The sequence below is a fragment of the Salmo salar genome, chromosome 25 (genome assembly GCF_965601325.2).
Source record: "Salmo salar chromosome 25, fSalSal1, whole genome shotgun sequence".
NCBI classification, from domain to species: Eukaryota; Metazoa; Chordata; class Actinopteri; order Salmoniformes; family Salmonidae; genus Salmo; species Salmo salar.
Genome location: NC_138315.1, coordinates 40200491 through 40220557, shown reverse-complemented (window position 1 = coordinate 40220557; position 20067 = coordinate 40200491). Strand labels below are relative to the sequence as shown.

The 20067-nt window shown below is 46.0% G+C and overlaps 1 protein-coding gene across 1 annotated transcript in view; it reads left to right on the top strand.

The window, feature by feature from the left end:
* The window catches only part of LOC106595682 (rho guanine nucleotide exchange factor 7), a 79642-nt gene that overhangs the window by 30423 nt on the left and 29152 nt on the right, over positions 1–20067 (top strand). Inside the window, exons 7-10 of the mRNA XM_082969239.1 lie at positions 12123–12217; positions 13132–13227; positions 13481–13603; positions 14061–14133. Of these exons, the coding sequence (XP_082825365.1) occupies positions 12123–12217; positions 13132–13227; positions 13481–13603; positions 14061–14133 (387 nt within the window). The remainder of the gene's footprint in view (positions 1–12122; positions 12218–13131; positions 13228–13480; positions 13604–14060; positions 14134–20067) is intronic.

Sequence of the window (20067 nt, the reverse complement as noted above, 5' to 3'; positions counted from 1 at the left end):
ATCCTCTGTACACTACACCTCTCTATGTCTCCTCTATACACTACACCTCTCTATTTATCCTCTATACACTACACCTCTCTATTTCTCCTCTGTACACTACACCTCTCTATTTATCCTCTATACTCTACACCTTTCTATTTATCCTCTATACACTACACCTCTCTATTTATCCTCTATACACTACACCTCTCTATTTATCCTCTGTACACTACACCTCTCTATGTCTCCTCTGTACACTACACCTCTCTATGTCTCCTCTATACACTACACCTCTCTATTTATCCTCTATACACTACACCTCTCTATTTATCCTCTATACACTACACCTCTCTATTTATCCTCTGTACACTACACCTCTATTTATCCTCTATACACTACACCTCTCTATTTATCCTCTATACACTACACCTCTCTATGTCTCCCCTGTAAACTGCACCTCTCTATTTCTCCGCTGTACAATACACCTCTCTATTTCTCCTCTGTACACTGCACCTCTCTATGTCTCCTCTGTACACTGCACCTCTCTATTTCTCCGCTGTACAATACACCTCTCTATTTCTCCTCTGTACACTGCACCTCTCTATTTCTCCTCTGTACACTGCACCTCTCTATGTCTCTGCTGTACAATACACCTCTCTATTTATCCTCTGTACACTTCACCTCTCTATTTATCCTCTATAAACTACACCTCTCTATTTCTCCTCTGTACTCTACACCTCTCTATTTCTCCTCTATACACTACACCTCTCTATGTCTCCTCTGTACACTGCACCTCTCTATGTCTCCTCTGTACACTGCACCTCTCTATTTATCCTCTATACACTACACCTCTCTATGTCTCCTCTGTACACTACACCTCTCTATTTATCCTCTGTACAATACACCTCTCTATGTCTCCTCTGTACACTACACCTCTCTATGTCTCCTCTGTACACTACACCTCTCTATGTCTCCTCTGTACACTACACCTCTCTATTTATCCTCTGTACACTGCACCTCTCTATTTATCCTCTATACACTACACCTCTCTATTTATCCTCTATACACTACACCTCTCTATGTCTCCTCTGTACACTGCACCTCTCTATTTCTCCGCTGTACAATACACCTCTCTATTTCTCCTCTGTACACCACACCTCTCTATTTCTCCTCTGTACACTGCACCTCTCTATGTCTCCTCTGTACACTGCACCTCTCTATGTCTCCTCTGTACACTGCACCTCTCTATTTCTCCTCTGTACACTACACCTCTCTATTTCTCCTCTGTACACTACACCTCTCTATTTCTCCTCTGTACACTACACCTCTCTATTTATCCTCTGTACACTACACCTCTCTATGTCTCCTCTGTACACTACACCTCTCTATGTCTCCTCTGTACACTGCACCTCTCTATTTCTCCGCTGTACAATACACCTCTCTATTTCTCCTCTGTACACTACACCTCTCTATTTATCCTCTGTACACTGCACCTCTCTATTTCTCCGATGTACAATACACTTCTCTATTTATCCTCTGTACACTACACCTCTCTATTTATCCTCTATACACTACACCTCTCTATGTCTCCTCTGTACACTGCACCTCTCTATTTCTCCTCTGTACACTACACCTCTCTATTTCTCCTCTGTACACTACACCTCTCTATTTATCCTCTGTACACTACACCTCTCTATGTCTCCTCTGTACACTACACCTCTCTATGTCTCCTCTGTACACTGCACCTCTCTATTTATCCTCTGTACACTACACCTCTCTTTTTATCCTCTGTACACTACACCTCTCTATGTCTCCTCTGTACACTACACCTCTCTATTTATCCTCTGTACACTACACCTCTCTTTTTATCCTCTGTACACTACACCTCTCTATTTATCCTCTGTACACTACACCTCTCTATGTCTCCTCTGTACACTACACCTCTCTATGTCTCCTCTATACACTACACCTCTCTATTTATCCTCTATACACTACACCTCTCTATTTATCCTCTATACACTACACCTCTCTATTTATCCTCTGTACACTACACCTCTCTATGTCTCCTCTGTACACTACACCTCTCTATGTCTCCTCTGTACACTACACCTCTCTATTTATTTTCTGTACACTACACCTCTCTATTTATCCTCTGTACACTACACCTCTCTATTTATCCTCTGTACATTACACCTCTCTATTTATCCTCTGTACACTACACCTCTATTTATCCTCTATACACTACACCTCTCTATTTATCCTCTATACACTACACCTCTCTATGTCTCCCCTGTACACTGCACCTCTCTATTTCTCCGCTGTACAGTACACCTCTCTATTTCTCCTCTGTACACTGTACCTCTCTATGTCTCCTCTGTACACTGCACCTCTCTATTTCTCCGCTGTACAATACACCTCTCTATTTCTCCTCTGTACACTGCACCTCTCTATTTCTCCTCTGTACACTGCACCTCTCTATGTCTCTGCTGTACAATACACCTCTCTATTTATCCTCTGTACACTACACCTCTCTATTTATCCTCTATAAACTACACCTCTCTATTTCTCTTCTGTACACTACACCTCTCTATGTCTCCTCTGTACACTGCACCTCTCTATGTCTCCTCTGTACACTGCACCTCTCTATTTATCCTCTATACACTACACCTCTCTATGTCTCCTCTGTACACTACACCTCTCTATTTATCCTCTGTACAATACACCTCTCTATGTCTCCTCTGTACACTACACCTCTCTATGTCTCCTCTGTACACTACACCTCTCTATGTCTCCTCTGTACACTACACCTCTCTATTTCTCCTCTGTACACTACACCTCTCTATTTATCCTCTGTACACTGCACCTCTCTATTTATCCTCTATACACTACACCTCTCTATTTATCCTCTGTACACTACACCTCTCTATGTCTCCTCTGTACACTGCACCTCTCTATTTCTCCGCTGTACAATACACCTCTCTATTTCTCCTCTGTACACCACACCTCTCTATTTCTCCTCTGTACACTGCACCTCTCTATGTCTCCTCTGTACACTGCACCTCTCTATGTCTCCTCTGTACACTGCACCTCTCTATGTCTCCTCTGTACACTACACCTCTCTATTTCTCCTCTGTACACTACACCTCTCTATTTCTCCTCTGTACACTACACCTCTCTATTTATCCTCTGTACACTACACCTCTCTATGTCTCCTCTGTACACTACACCTCTCTATGTCTCCTCTGTACACTGCACCTCTCTATTTCTCCGCTGTACAATACACCTCTCTATTTCTCCTCTGTACACTACACCTCTCTATTTATCCTCTGTACACTGCACCTCTCTATTTCTCCGATGTACAATACACTTCTCTATTTATCCTCTGTACACTACACCTCTCTATTTATCCTCTATACACTACACCTCTCTATGTCTCCTCTGTACACTGCACCTCTCTATTTCTCCTCTGTACACTACACCTCTCTATGTCTCCTCTGTACACTGCACCTCTCTATTTATCCTCTGTACACTACACCTCTCTTTTTATCCTCTGTACACTACACCTCTCTATGTCTCCTCTGTACACTACACCTCTCTATTTATCCTCTGTACACTACACCTCTCTTTTTATCCTCTGTACACTACACCTCTCTATTTATCCTCTGTACACTACACCTCTCTATGTCTCCTCTGTACACTACACCTCTCTATGTCTCCTCTATACACTACACCTCTCTATTTATCCTCTATACACTACACCTCTCTATTTATCCTCTATACACTACACCTCTCTATTTATCCTCTGTACACTACACCTCTCTATGTCTCCTCTGTACACTACACCTCTCTATGTCTCCTCTGTACACTACACCTCTCTATTTATTTTCTGTACACTACACCTCTCTATTTATCCTCTGTACACTACACCTCTCTATTTATCCTCTGTACATTACACCTCTCTATTTATCCTCTGTACACTACACCTCTATTTATCCTCTATACACTACACCTCTCTATTTATCCTCTATACACTACACCTCTCTATGTCTCCCCTGTACACTGCACCTCTCTATTTCTCCGCTGTACAGTACACCTCTCTATTTCTCCTCTGTACACTGTACCTCTCTATGTCTCCTCTGTACACTGCACCTCTCTATTTCTCCGCTGTACAATACACCTCTCTATTTCTCCTCTGTACACTGCACCTCTCTATTTCTCCTCTGTACACTGCACCTCTCTATGTCTCTGCTGTACAATACACCTCTCTATTTATCCTCTGTACACTACACCTCTCTATTTATCCTCTATAAACTACACCTCTCTATTTCTCTTCTGTACACTACACCTCTCTATGTCTCCTCTGTACACTGCACCTCTCTATGTCTCCTCTGTACACTGCACCTCTCTATTTATCCTCTATACACTACACCTCTCTATGTCTCCTCTGTACACTACACCTCTCTATTTATCCTCTGTACAATACACCTCTCTATGTCTCCTCTGTACACTACACCTCTCTATGTCTCCTCTGTACACTACACCTCTCTATGTCTCCTCTGTACACTACACCTCTCTATTTCTCCTCTGTACACTACACCTCTCTATTTATCCTCTGTACACTGCACCTCTCTATTTATCCTCTATACACTACACCTCTCTATTTATCCTCTGTACACTACACCTCTCTATGTCTCCTCTGTACACTACACCTCTCTATTTCTCCTCTGTACACTACACCTCTCTATGTCTCCTCTGTACACTACACCTCTCTATGTCTCCTCTGTACACTACACCTCTCTATTTCTCCGCTGTACAATACACCTCTCTATTTCTCCTCTGTACACTACACCTCTCTATTTCTCCTCTGTACACTGCACCTCTCTATGTCTCCTCTGTACACTGCACCTCTCTATGTCCTCTCTGTACACTGCACCTCTCTATTTCTCCTCTGTACACTACACCTCTCTATTTCTCCTCTGTACACTACACCTCTCTATTTATCCTCTGTACACTACACCTCTCTATGTCTCCTCTGTACACTACACCTCTCTATGTCTCCTCTGTACACTGCACCTCTCTATTTCTCCGCTGTACAATACACCTCTCTATTTCTCCTCTGTACACTACACCTCTCTATTTATCCTCTGTACACTGCACCTCTCTATTTCTCCGATGTACAATACACTTCTCTATTTATCCTCTGTACACTACACCTCTCTATTTATCCTCTATACACTACACCTCTCTATGTCTCCTCTGTACACTGCACCTCTCTATTTCTCCTCTGTACACTACACCTCTCTATTTCTCCTCTGTACACTACACCTCTCTATTTATCCTCTGTACACTACACCTCTCTATGTCTCCTCTGTACACTACACCTCTCTATTTATCCTCTATACACTACACCTCTCTATTTATCCTCTATACACTACACCTCTCTATTTATCCTCTGTACACTACACCTCTCTATGTCTCCTCTGTACACTACACCTCTCTATTTATCCTCTATACACTACACCTCTCTATTTATCCTCTATACACTACACCTCTCTATTTATCCTCTGTACACTACACCTCTCTATGTCTCCTCTTTACACTACACCTCTCTATTTATCCTCTGTACACTACACCTCTCTATGTCTCCTCTATACACTACACCTCTCTATTTATCCTCTATACACTACACCTCTCTATTTCTCCTCTGTACACTACACCTCTCTATTTATCCTCTATACTCTACACCTTTCTATTTATCCTCTATACACTACACCTCTCTATTTATCCTCTATACACTACACCTCTCTATTTATCCTCTGTACACTACACCTCTCTATGTCTCCTCTATACACTACACCTCTCTATTTATCCTCTATACACTACACCTCTCTATTTATCCTCTATACACTACACCTCTCTATTTATCCTCTGTACACTACACCTCTATTTATCCTTTATACACTACACCTCTCTATTTATCCTCTATACACTACACCTCTCTATGTCTCCCCTGTAAACTGCACCTCTCTATTTCTCCGCTGTACAATACACCTCTCTATTTCTCCTCTGTACACTGCACCTCTCTATGTCTCCTCTGTACACTGCACCTCTCTATTTCTCCGCTGTACAATACACCTCTCTATTTCTCCTCTGTACACTGCACCTCTCTATTTCTCCTCTGTACACTGCACCTCTCTATGTCTCTGCTGTACAATACACCTCTCTATTTATCCTCTGTACACTTCACCTCTCTATTTATCCTCTATAAACTACACCTCTCTATTTCTCCTCTGTACTCTACACCTCTCTATTTCTCCTCTATACACTACACCTCTCTATGTCTCCTCTGTACACTGCACCTCTCTATGTCTCCTCTGTACACTGCACCTCTCTATTTATCCTCTATACACTACACCTCTCTATGTCTCCTCTGTACACTACACCTCTCTATTTATCCTCTGTACAATACACCTCTCTATGTCTCCTCTGTACACTACACCTCTCTATGTCTCCTCTGTACACTACACCTCTCTATGTCTCCTCTGTACACTACACCTCTCTATTTATCCTCTGTACACTGCACCTCTCTATTTATCCTCTATACACTACACCTCTCTATTTATCCTCTATACACTACACCTCTCTATGTCTCCTCTGTACACTGCACCTCTCTATTTCTCCGCTGTACAATACACCTCTCTATTTCTCCTCTGTACACCACACCTCTCTATTTCTCCTCTGTACACTGCACCTCTCTATGTCTCCTCTGTACACTGCACCTCTCTATGTCTCCTCTGTACACTGCACCTCTCTATTTCTCCTCTGTACACTACACCTCTCTATTTCTCCTCTGTACACTACACCTCTCTATTTCTCCTCTGTACACTACACCTCTCTATTTATCCTCTGTACACTACACCTCTCTATGTCTCCTCTGTACACTACACCTCTCTATGTCTCCTCTGTACACTGCACCTCTCTATTTCTCCGCTGTACAATACACCTCTCTATTTCTCCTCTGTACACTACACCTCTCTATTTATCCTCTGTACACTGCACCTCTCTATTTCTCCGATGTACAATACACTTCTCTATTTATCCTCTGTACACTACACCTCTCTATTTATCCTCTATACACTACACCTCTCTATGTCTCCTCTGTACACTGCACCTCTCTATTTCTCCTCTGTACACTACACCTCTCTATTTCTCCTCTGTACACTACACCTCTCTATTTATCCTCTGTACACTACACCTCTCTATGTCTCCTCTGTACACTACACCTCTCTATGTCTCCTCTGTACACTGCACCTCTCTATTTATCCTCTGTACACTACACCTCTCTTTTTATCCTCTGTACACTACACCTCTCTATGTCTCCTCTGTACACTACACCTCTCTATTTATCCTCTGTACACTACACCTCTCTTTTTATCCTCTGTACACTACACCTCTCTATTTATCCTCTGTACACTACACCTCTCTATGTCTCCTCTGTACACTACACCTCTCTATGTCTCCTCTATACACTACACCTCTCTATTTATCCTCTATACACTACACCTCTCTATTTATCCTCTATACACTACACCTCTCTATTTATCCTCTGTACACTACACCTCTCTATGTCTCCTCTGTACACTACACCTCTCTATGTCTCCTCTGTACACTACACCTCTCTATTTATTTTCTGTACACTACACCTCTCTATTTATCCTCTGTACACTACACCTCTCTATTTATCCTCTGTACATTACACCTCTCTATTTATCCTCTGTACACTACACCTCTATTTATCCTCTATACACTACACCTCTCTATTTATCCTCTATACACTACACCTCTCTATGTCTCCCCTGTACACTGCACCTCTCTATTTCTCCGCTGTACAATACACCTCTCTATTTCTCCTCTGTACACTGCACCTCTCTATTTCTCCTCTGTACACTGCACCTCTCTATGTCTCTGCTGTACAATACACCTCTCTATTTATCCTCTGTACACTACACCTCTCTATTTATCCTCTATAAACTACACCTCTCTATTTCTCTTCTGTACACTACACCTCTCTATTTCTCCTCTATACACTACACCTCTCTATGTCTCCTCTGTACACTGCACCTCTCTATGTCTCCTCTGTACACTGCACCTCTCTATTTATCCTCTATACACTACACCTCTCTATGTCTCCTCTGTACACTACACCTCTCTATTTATCCTCTGTACAATACACCTCTCTATGTCTCCTCTGTACACTACACCTCTCTATGTCTCCTCTGTACACTACACCTCTCTATGTCTCCTCTGTACACTACACCTCTCTATTTCTCCTCTGTACACTACACCTCTCTATTTATCCTCTGTACACTGCACCTCTCTATTTATCCTCTATACACTACACCTCTCTATTTATCCTCTGTACACTACACCTCTCTATGTCTCCTCTGTACACTACACCTCTCTATTTCTCCTCTGTACACTACACCTCTCTATGTCTCCTCTGTACACTACACCTCTCTATGTCTCCTCTGTACACTACACCTCTCTATTTATCCTCTGTACACTGCACCTCTCTATTTATCCTCTATACACTACACCTCTCTATTTATCCTCTATACACTACACCTCTCTATGTCTCCTCTGTACACTGCACCTCTCTATTTCTCCGCTGTACAATACACCTCTCTATTTCTCCTCTGTACACTACACCTCTCTATGTCTCCTCTGTACACTGCACCTCTCTATGTCTCCTCTGTACACTACACCTCTCTATGTCTCCTCTGTACACTGCACCTCTCTATTTCTCCGCTGTACAATACACCTCTCTATTTCTCCTCTGTACACTACACCTCTCTATTTATCCTCTGTACACTGCACCTCTCTATTTCTCCGATGTACAATACACTTCTCTATTTATCCTCTGTACACTACACCTCTCTATTTATCCTCTATACACTACACCTCTCTATGTCTCCTCTGTACACTGCACCTCTCTATTTATCCTCTGTACACTACACCTCTCTATTTCTCCTCTGTACACTACACCTCTCTATTTATCCTCTGTACACTACACCTCTCTATGTCTCCTCTGTACACTACACCTCTCTATGTCTCCTCTGTACACTGCACCTCTCTATTTATCCTCTGTACACTACACCTCTCTTTTTATCCTCTGTACACTACACCTCTCTATGTCTCCTCTGTACACTACACCTCTCTATTTATCCTCTGTACACTACACCTCTCTTTTTATCCTCTGTACACTACACCTCTCTATGTCTCCTCTGTACACTACACCTCTCTATGTCTCCTCTATACACTGCACCTCTCTATGTCTCCTCTGTACACTACACCTCTCTATTTATCCTCTCTACACTACACCTCTCTATTTCTCCTCTGTACACTACACCTCTCTATGTCTCCTCTGTACACTACACCTCTCTATGTCTCCTCTATACACTACACCTCTCTATTTCTCCTCTGTACACTACACCTCTCTATGTCTCCTCTGTACACTACACCTCTCTATTTCTCCTCATTACACTACACCTCTCTATTTCTCCGCTGTACAATACACCTCTCTATTTATCCTCTGTACACTACACCTCTCTATGTCTCCTCTCTATTTATCCTCTGTACACTACACCTCTCTATTTATCCTCTGTACATTACACCTCTCTTTTTCTCCTGTCTTTATCCCAACTCCCCCTCCTTCCTACTTCACTCCACTCCCACCCATAGCTATCGCTATCAGAGAGGAGATAAACCTGTCTAGTCCTGGAGTAACTCCCTGACCTGTCTAGTCCTGGAGTAACTCCCTGACCTGTCTAGTGCTGGAGTAACTTCCTGACCTGTCTAGTCCTTGAGTAACTCCCTGACCTGTCTAGTCCTGGTGTAACATCCTGACCTGTCTAGTCCTGGAGTAACTCCCTGACCTGTCTAGTGCTGGAGTAACTTCCAGACCTGTCTTGTCCTGGAGTAAATTCCTGACCTGTCTAGTGCTGGAGTAACTCCCTGACCTGTCTAGTCCTGGAGTAACTCCCTGACCTGTCTACTCCTGGAGTAACTTCCTGACCTGTCTAGTCCTGGTGTAACATCCTGACCTGTCTAGTCCTGGAGTAACTTCCTGACCTGTCTAGTCCTGGTGTAACATCCTGACCTGTCTAGTCCTGGAGTAACTCCCTGACCTGTCTAGTCCTGGAGTAACTCCCTGACCTGTCTAGTCCTGGAGTAACTCCATGACCTGTCTAGTGCTGGAGTAACTTCCTGACCTGTCTAGTCCTTGAGTAACTCCCTGACTTGTCTAGTCCTGGTGTAACATCCTGACCTGTCTAGTCCTGGAGTAACTCCCTGACCTGTCTAGTGCTGGAGTAACTTCCAGACCTGCCTTGTCCTGGAGTAACTTCCTGACCTGTCTAGTGCTGGAGTAACTCCCTGACCTGTCTAGTCCTGGAGTAACTCCCTGACCTGTCTAGTCCTGGAGTAACTTCCTGACCTGTCTAGTCCTGGTGTAACATCCTGACCTGTCTAGTCCTGGAGTAACTCCCTGACCTGTCTAGTCCTGGAGTAACTCCCTGACCTGTCTAGTGCTGGAGTAACTCCCTGACCTGTCTAGTCCTGGAGTAACTCCCTGACCTGTCTAGTCCTGGAGTAACTTCCTGACCTGTCTAGTCCTGGTGTAACATCCTGACCTGTCTAGTCCTGGAGTAACTTCCTGACCTGTCTAGTCCTGGTGTAACATCCTGACCTGTCTAGTCCTGGAGTAACTCCCTGACCTGTCTAGTCCTGGAGTAACTCCCTGACCTGTCTAGTCCTGGAGTAACTCCCTGACCTGTCTAGTGCTGGAGTAACTTCCTGACCTGTCTAGTCCTTGAGTAACTCCCTGACTTGTCTAGTCCTGGTGTAACATCCTGACCTGTCTAGTCCTGGAGTAACTCCCCGACCTGTCTAGTGCTGGAGTAACTTCCAGACCTGTCTTGTCCTGGAGTAACTTCCTGACCTGTCTAGTGCTGGAGTAACTCCCTGACCTGTCTAGTCCTGGAGTAACTCCCTGACCTGTCTAGTCCTGGAGTAACTTCCTGACCTGTCTAGTCCTGGTGTAACATCCTGACCTGTCTAGTCCTGGAGTAACTCCCTGACCTGTCTAGTCCTGGAGTAACTCCCTGACCTGTCTAGTCCTGGTGTAACATCCTGACCTGTCTAGTGCTGGAGTAACTTCCTGACCTGTCTAGTCCTTGAGTAACTCCCTGACCAGTCTAGTCCTGGTGTAACATCCTGACCTGTCTAGTCCTGGAGTAACTCCCTGACCTGTCTAGTGCTGGAGTAACTTCCAGACCTGTCTTGTCCTGGAGTAACTTCCTGACCTGTCTAGTGCTGGAGTAACTTCCTGACCTGTCTAGTGCTGGAGTAACTTCCTGACCTGTCTAGTCCTGGAGTAACTTCCTGACCTGTCTAGTCCTGGAGTAACTCCCTGACCTGTCTAGTGCTGGAGTAACTCCCTGACCTGTCGAGTGCTGGAGTAACTCCCTGACCTGTCTAGTCCTGGAGTAACTCCCTGACCTGTCTAGTCCTGGAGTAACTCCCTGACCTGTCTAGTCCTGAAGTAACTCCCTGACCTGTCGAGTGCTGGAGTAACTCCCTGACCTGTCTAGTCCTGGAGTAACTCCCTGACCTGTCGAGTCCTGGAGTAACTCCCTGACCTGTCTAGTCCTGGTGTAACTCCCTGACCTGTCTAGTCCTGGAGTAACTCCCTGACCTGTCGAGTGCTGGAGTAACTCCCTGACCTGTCTAGTCCTGGAGTAACTCACTGTCAGAGAGCCTGTTTAGAGGCCCTGGGCCAATGGGAGGACAAGGGTGAGGGGTTAGGAGTCAGGGAGCCTGTTTAGAGGCCCTGGGCCAATGGGAGGACAAGGGTGAGGGGTTAGGAGTCAGAGATGCTGTTTAGAGGCCCTGGGCCAATGGGAGGACAAGGGTGAGGGGTTAGGAGTCAGGGAGCCTGTTTAGAGGCCCTGGGCCAATGGGAGGACAAGGGTGAGGGGTTAGGAGTCAGAGGGAGTGAAAGTGTTCAGTTACAAAGACACACTCTCTCCCTCTCTCTTTTTCTCCCTCTCTCTTTCTCTGTCTCTCTCTCTCTCTCCCCCCAGGTGCTGCAGAACATTCTAGAAACAGAGACAGAATATTCCAAGGACCTCCAGAGCCTTCTGACCGACTACCTGCGATCTCTCCAGAGCACAGAGAAGTAAAGTCCTCTAGTAGTACTGTACCAACCTCACTATGTCTGTATGTCTGTAATGACATATGGCTTCTGGTTGGATTGGATCTACTGGACTAATTCCAGAACTCCTGCTCTCTCTCCCCTCTGCCCCCTCTCATCCCCCTCTTCACCTCTCATCCCCCTCTCCCCCTCTCATCTCCCTCTCCCCTCTCATCCCCCTCTTCACCTCTCATCCCCCTCTGCCCCCTCTCATCCCCCTCTCCCCCTCTCATCCCCCTCTCCCCTCTCATCCCCCTCTTCACCTCTCATCCCCCTCTCCCCCTCTCATCCCCCTCTCCCCTCTCATCCCCCTCTTCACCTCTCATCCCCCTCTCCCCTCTCATTCCCCTCTTCACCTCTCATCCCCCTCTGCCCCCTCTCATCCCCCTCTTCACCTCTCATCCCCCTCTCCCCCTCTCATCCCCCTCTTCACCTCTCATCCCCCTCTTCACCTCTCATGCCCCTCTCCCCCTCTCCTCTCCCCCTCTCATCCTCCTCTCCCCTTCTCCTCTCCCCCTCTCATCCTCCTCTCCCCCTCTCCTCTCCTCTCCCCCTCTCCTCTCCCCCTCTCATCCCCCTCTTCACCTCTCATCCTCCTGTCCCCCTCTTCACCTCTCATCCTCCTCTCCCCCTCTCCTCTCCCCCTCTCATCCCCCTCTTCACCTCTCATCCTCCTGTCCCCCTCTTCACCTCTCATCCTCCTCTCCCCCTCTCCTCTCCCCCTGTCCCCCTCCCCCTCTCCCCCTCTCATCCTCCTCTCCCCCTCTCCTGTCCCCCTCTCATCCTCCTCTCCCCCTCTCCTGTCCCCCTCTCATCCTCCTCTCCCCCTCTCCTGTCCTCCTCTCCCCCTCTCCTGTCCCCCTCTCCCCCTCTCCTGTCCCCCTCTCCTCTCTCTCCAGACTGAGCAGTACAGATGTGTATCTGATCCTGGGGAACCTGGAGGAGATCAGCACCTTCCAGCAGATGCTCGTCCAATCACTGGAGGAGTGCACCAAGTAAGTCCTGCCCCTCACATACCTTTCCACCAATCAGCATCACAGGGATCAGAGAAAGAGCCTGTCACTGCTGGTCTAATCCAATCAGATCTGTCCTGCTGCTGGGATATTTCAAGGCAGTTTCCCTCTGAGGTAAATAAAGGATATAGGGACATCTAGTGGTGGGTTGTGGTACTACAGTGGTCCTTAATTCAGTCAGCTTGTCATCGTTGTGCTACAGACTGACATCTTGTGTTTGTTTTCCCATGTGCAGACTTCCAGAGAGCCAGCAGAAGGTAGGGGGTTTCTTCCTGAACCTCATGCCCCAGATGAAGGCTCTCTATGTGGGTTACTGCTCCAACCACCCCTCAGCAGTCAACGTGCTCACCCAGCACAGGTAACCTAGACCCTAAGCAGCATGAACCTGTTATAGCATCCCTACTATACAACAAGCAGGTAGTGTAGAGGCTATAATTAGACCTGTCAATTCAATTATCCCCCTCTCCCTACCCTCTATCTCTCTCCCTCTCTCTCTCTCCTGCCCCTTCTCTCTCTCTCCTGCCCTCCCCTCTCTCTCTCCTGCCCTCCCCTCTCCCCCTCTCTCTCTCTCTCTCTCTCTCCTCTCCCCCTCTCTCCTCTCCCCTCTCTCTCTCCTCTCCCCCTCTCTCTCTCCTCTCCCCCCTCTCTCTCTCCTCTCCCCCTCTCTCTCCTCTCCTCTCCCCCCTCTCTCTCTCCTCTCCCCCTCTCTCCCTCTCTCTCTCCTCTCCCCTCTCTCTCTCTCTCCTCTCTCTCTCTCTCTCCCCCCTGTCTCTCTCCTCTCCCCCCTCTCTCTCCTCTCCCCCCCTCTCTCTCCTCTCCCCCTCGCTCTTCCCTCATGTCCTCCTCATGCTATCTGCCACTCCAAGGATGAGTGGCTTTATATTCCAGGTATGACCCCTGACCCCTAACCCCTTAGTCTACTATACCAGGGTCATATTAATTTGGCACCAAATGGAATAAAATGGACTGAAACACGGAACTTGTCCAATAAGAAACACACATTATTGCTGCTTAATGACTAAGACCCAGCGTTGATGGACCACCATGTTTAGTGTAGAGTCAGATGGTGATGATGGACCACCATGTTTAGTGTAGAGTCAGATTGTGATGATGGACCACCATGTTTAGTGTAGAGTCAGATGGTGATGATGGACCACCATGTTTAGTGTGGAGTCAGATGGTGATGATGGACCACCATGTTTAGTGTAGAGTCAGATGGTGATGATAGACCACCATGTTTAGTGTGGAGTCAGATGGTGATGATGGACCACCATGTTTAGTGTGGAGTCAGATGGTGATGATGGACCACCATGTTTAGTGTAGAGTCAGATGGTGATGATGGACCAGCATGTTTAGTGTGGAGTCAGATGGTGATGATGGACCACCATGTTTAGTGTGGAGTCAGATTGTGATGATGGACCACCATGTTTAGTGTAGAGTCAGATGGTGATGATGGACCACCATGTTTAGTGTGGAGTCAGATGGTGATGATGGACCACCATGTTTAGTGTAGAGTCAGATTGTGATGATGGACCACCATGTTTAGTGTAGAGTCAGATGGTGATGATGGACCACCATGTTTAGTGTGGAGTCTGATGGTGATGATGGACCACCATGTTTAGTGTAGAGTCAGATTGTGATGATGGACCACCATGTTTAGTGTAGAGTCTGATGGTGATGATGGACCACCATGTTTAGTGTAGAGTCAGATTGTGATGATGGACCACCATGTTTAGTGTAGAGTCAGATGGTGATGATGGACCACCATGTTTAGTGTGGAGTCAGATGGTGATGATGGACCACCATGTTTAGTGTGGAGTCAGATGGTGATGATGGACCACCATGTTTAGTGTAGAGTCAGATGGTGATGATGGACCACCATGTTTAGTGTGGAGTCAGATGGTGATGATGGACCACCATGTTTAGTGTAGAGTCAGATGGTGATGATGGACCACCATGTTTAGTGTAGAGTCAGATGGTGATGATGGACCACCATGTTTAGTGTAGAGTCAGATGGTGATGATGGACCACCATGTTTAGTGTGGAGTCCAGATGGTGATGATGGACCACCCATGTTTAGTGTAGAGTCAGATGGTGATGATGGACCACCATGTTTAGTGTAGAGTCAGATGGTGATGAGGGACCACCATGTTTAGTGTGGAGTCTGATGGTGATGATGGACCACCATGTTTAGTGTGGAGTCAGATTGGTGATGATGGCCCACCATGTTTAGTGTGGAGTCAGATGGTGATGATGGACCACCATGTTTAGTGTGGAGTCTGATGGTGATGATGGACCACCATGTTTAGTGTAGAGTCAGATGGTGATGATGGACCACCCATGTTTAGTGGTAGAGTCAGATGGTGATGATGGACCACCATGTTTAGTGTGGAGTCAGATGGTGATGATGGACCACCATGTTTAGTGTAGAGTCAGATGGTGATGATGGACCAACCATGTTTAGTGTGGAGTCAGATGGTGATGATGGACCACCATGTTTAGTGTGGAGTCAGATGGTGATGATGGACCACCATGTTTAGTGTAGAGTCAGATGGTGATGATGGACCACCATGTTTAGTGTGGAGTCAGATGGTGATGATGGACCACCATGTTTAGTGTAGAGTCAGATGGTGATGATGGACCACCATGTTTAGTGTAGAGTCAGATGGTGATGATGGACCACCATGTTTAGTGTAGAGTCAGATGGTGATGATGGACCACCATGTTTAGTGTGGAGTCAGATGGTGATGATGGACCACCATGTTTAGTGTAGAGTCAGATGGTGATGATGGACCACCATGTTTAGTGTAGAGTCTGATGGTGATGATGGACCACCATGTTTAGTGTAGAGTCAGATTGTGATGATGGACCACCATGTTTAGTGTAGAGTCAGATGGTGATGATGGACCACCATGTTTAGTGTGGAGTCAGATGGTGATGATGGACCACCATGTTTAGTGTGGAGTCAGATGGTGATGATGGACCACCATGTTTAGTGTGGAGTCAGATGGTGATGATGGACCACCATGTTTAGTGTGGAGTCAGATGGTGATGATGGACCTACCATGTTTAGTGTAGAGTCCAGATGGTGATGATGGACCACCATGTTTAGTGTAGAGTCAGATGGTGATGATGGACCACCATGTTTAGTGTGGAGTCAGATGGTGATGATGGACCACCATGTTTAGTGTGGAGTCAGATGGTGATGATGGACCACCATGTTTAGTGTGGAGTCAGATGGTGATGATGGACCACCATGTTTAGTGTAGAGTCAGATGGTGATGATGGACCACCATGTTTAGTGTGGAGTCAGATGGTGATGATGGACCACCATGTTTAGTGTGGAGTCAGATGGTGATGATGGACCACCATGTTTAGTGTGGAGTCAGATGGTGATGATGGACCACCATGTTTAGTGTAGAGTCAGATGGTGATGATGGACCACCATGTTTAGTGTAGAGTCAGATGGTGATGATGGACCACCATGTTTAGTGTGGAGTCAGATGGTGATGATGGACCACCATGTTTAGTGTGAGTCAGATGGTGATGATGGACCAACCCATGTTTAGTGTAGAGTCAGATGGTGATGATGGACCACCATGTTTAGTGTGGAGTCAGATGGTGATGATGGACCACCATGTTTAGTGTGGAGTCAGATGGTGATGATGGACCACCATGTTTAGTGTAGAGTCAGATGGTGATGATGGACCACCATGTTTAGTTGTAGAGTCAGATGGTGATGATGGACCACCATGTTTAGTGTGGAGTCAGATGGTGACTGATGGACCACCATGTTTAGTGTGGAGTCAGATGGTGATGATGGACCACCATGTTAGTGTAGAGTCAGATGGTGATGATGGACCACCAGTTTAGTGTGGAGTCAGATGGTGATGATGGACCACCATGTTAGTGTAGAGTCAGATGGTGATGATGGACCACCATGTTTAGTGTAGAGTCAGATGGTGATGATGGACCACCATGTTTAGTGTAGAGTCAGATTGTGATGATGGACCACCATGTTTAGTGTAGAGTCAGATGGTGATGATGGACCACCATGTTTAGTGTAGAGTCAGATTGTGATGATGGACCACCATGTTTAGTGTAGAGTCAGATGGTGATGATGGACCACCATGTTTAGTGTGGAGTCAGATGGTGATGATGGACCACCATGTTTAGTGTGGAGTCAGATGGTGATGATGGACCACCATGTTTAGTGTAGAGTCAGATGGTGATGATGGACCACCATGTTTAGTGTGGAGTCAGATGGTGATGATGGACCACCATGTTTAGTGTGGAGTCAGATGGTGATGATGGACCACCATGTTTAGTGTGGAGTCAGATGGTGATGATGGACCACCATGTTTAGTGTGGAGTCAGATGGTGATGATGGACCACCATGTTTAGTGTAGAGTCAGATGGTGATGATGGACCACCATGTTTAGTGTAGAGTCAGATGGTGATGATGGACCACCATGTTTAGTGTAGAGTCAGATGGTGATGATGGACCACCATGTTTAGTGTGGAGTCAGATGGTGATGATGGACCACCATGTTTAGTGTGGAGTCAGATGGTGATGATGGACCACCATGTTTAGTGTAGAGTCAGATGGTGATGATGGACCACCATGTTTAGTGTGGAGTCAGATGGTGATGATGGACCACCATGTTTAGTGTAGAGTCAGATGGTGATGATGGACCACCATGTTTAGTGTAGAGTCAGATGGTGATGATGGACCACCATGTTTAGTGTAGAGTCAGATGGTGATGATGGACCACCATGTTTAGTGTGGAGTCAGATGGTGATGATGGACCACCATGTTTAGTGTAGAGTCAGATGGTGATGATGGACCACCATGTTTAGTGTGGAGTCAGATGGTGATGATGGACCACCATGTTTAGTGTGGAGTCAGATGGTGATGATGGACCACCATGTTTAGTGTGGAGTCAGATGGTGATGATGGACCACCATGTTTAGTGTAGAGTCAGATTGTGATGATGGACCACCATGTTTAGTGTGGAGTCAGATGGTGATGATGGACCACCATGTTTAGTGTAGAGTCAGATTGTGATGATGGACCACCATGTTTAGTGTGGAGTCAGATGGTGATGATGGACCACCATGTTTAGTGTGGAGTCAGATGGTGATGATGGACCACCATGTTTAGTGTGGAGTCAGATGGTGATGATGGACCACCATGTTTAGTGTAGAGTCAGATGGTGATGATGGACCACCATGTTTAGTGTGGAGTCAGATGGTGATGATGGACCACCATGTTTAGTGTAGAGTCAGATGGTGATGATGGACCACCATGTTTAGTGTAGAGTCAGATGGTGATGATGGACCACCATGTTTAGTGTGGAGTCAGATGGTGATGATGGACCACCATGTTTAGTGTGGAGTCTGATGGTGATGATGGACCACCATGTTTAGTGTAGAGTCAGATTGTGATGATGGACCACCATGTTTAGTGTAGAGTCAGATGGTGATGATGGACCACCATGTTTAGTGTGGAGTCAGATGGTGATGATGGACCACCATGTTTAGTGTAGAGTCAGATGGTGATGATGGACCACCATGTTTAGTGTAGAGTCAGATGGTGATGATGGACCACCATGTTTAGTGTGGAGTCAGATGGTGATGATGGACCACCATGTTTAGTGTAGAGTCAGATGGTGATGATGGACCACCATGTTTAGTGTAGAGTCAGATGGTGATGATGGACCACCATGTTTAGTGTAGAGTCAGATGGTGATGATAGACCACCATGTTTAGTGTAGAGTCAGATGGTGATGATGGACCACCATGTTTAGTGTGGAGTCAGATGGTGATGATGGACCACCATGTTTAGTGTAGAGTCAGATGGTGATGATGGACCACCATGTTTAGTGTAGAGTCAGATGGTGATGATGGACCACCATGTTTAGTGTGGAGTCAGATGGTGATGATGGACCACCATGTTTAGTGTGGAGTCAGATGGTGATGATGGACCACCATGTTTAGTGTGGAGTCAGATGGTGATGATGGACCACCATGTTTAGTGTAGAGTCAGATGGTGATGATGGACCACCATGTTTAGTGTAGAGTCAGATGGTGATGATGGACCACCATGTTTAGTGTGGAGTCAGATGGTGATGATGGACCACCATGTTTAGTGTAGAGTCAGATGGTGATGATGGACCACCATGTTTAGTGTAGAGTCAGATTGTGATGATGGACCACCATGTTTAGTGTGGAGTCAGATGGTGATGATGGACCACCATGTTTAGTGTAGAGTCAGATGGTGATGATGGACCACCATGTTTAGTGTAGAGTCAGATGGTGATGATGGACCACCATGTTTAGTGTAGAGTCAGATGGTGATGATGGACCACCATGTTTAGTGTGGAGTCAGATGGTGATGATGGACCACCATGTTTAGTGTAGAGTCAGATGGTGATGATGGACCACCATGTTTAGTGTAGAGTCAGATGGTGATGATGGACCACCATGTTTAGTGTGGAGTCAGATGGTGATGATGGACCACCATGTTTAGTGTAGAGTCAGATGGTGATGATGGACCACCATGTTTAGTGTAGAGTCAGATTGTGATGATGGACCACCATGTTTAGTGTGGAGTCAGATGGTGATGATGGACCACCATGTTTAGTGTGGAGTCAGATGGTGATGATGGACCACCATGTTTAGTGTGGAGTCAGATGGTGATGATGGACCACCATGTTTAGTGTGGAGTCAGATGGTGATGATAGACCACCATGTTTAGTGTAGAGTCAGATGGTGATGATGGACCACCATGTTTAGTGTGGAGTCAGATGGTGATGATGG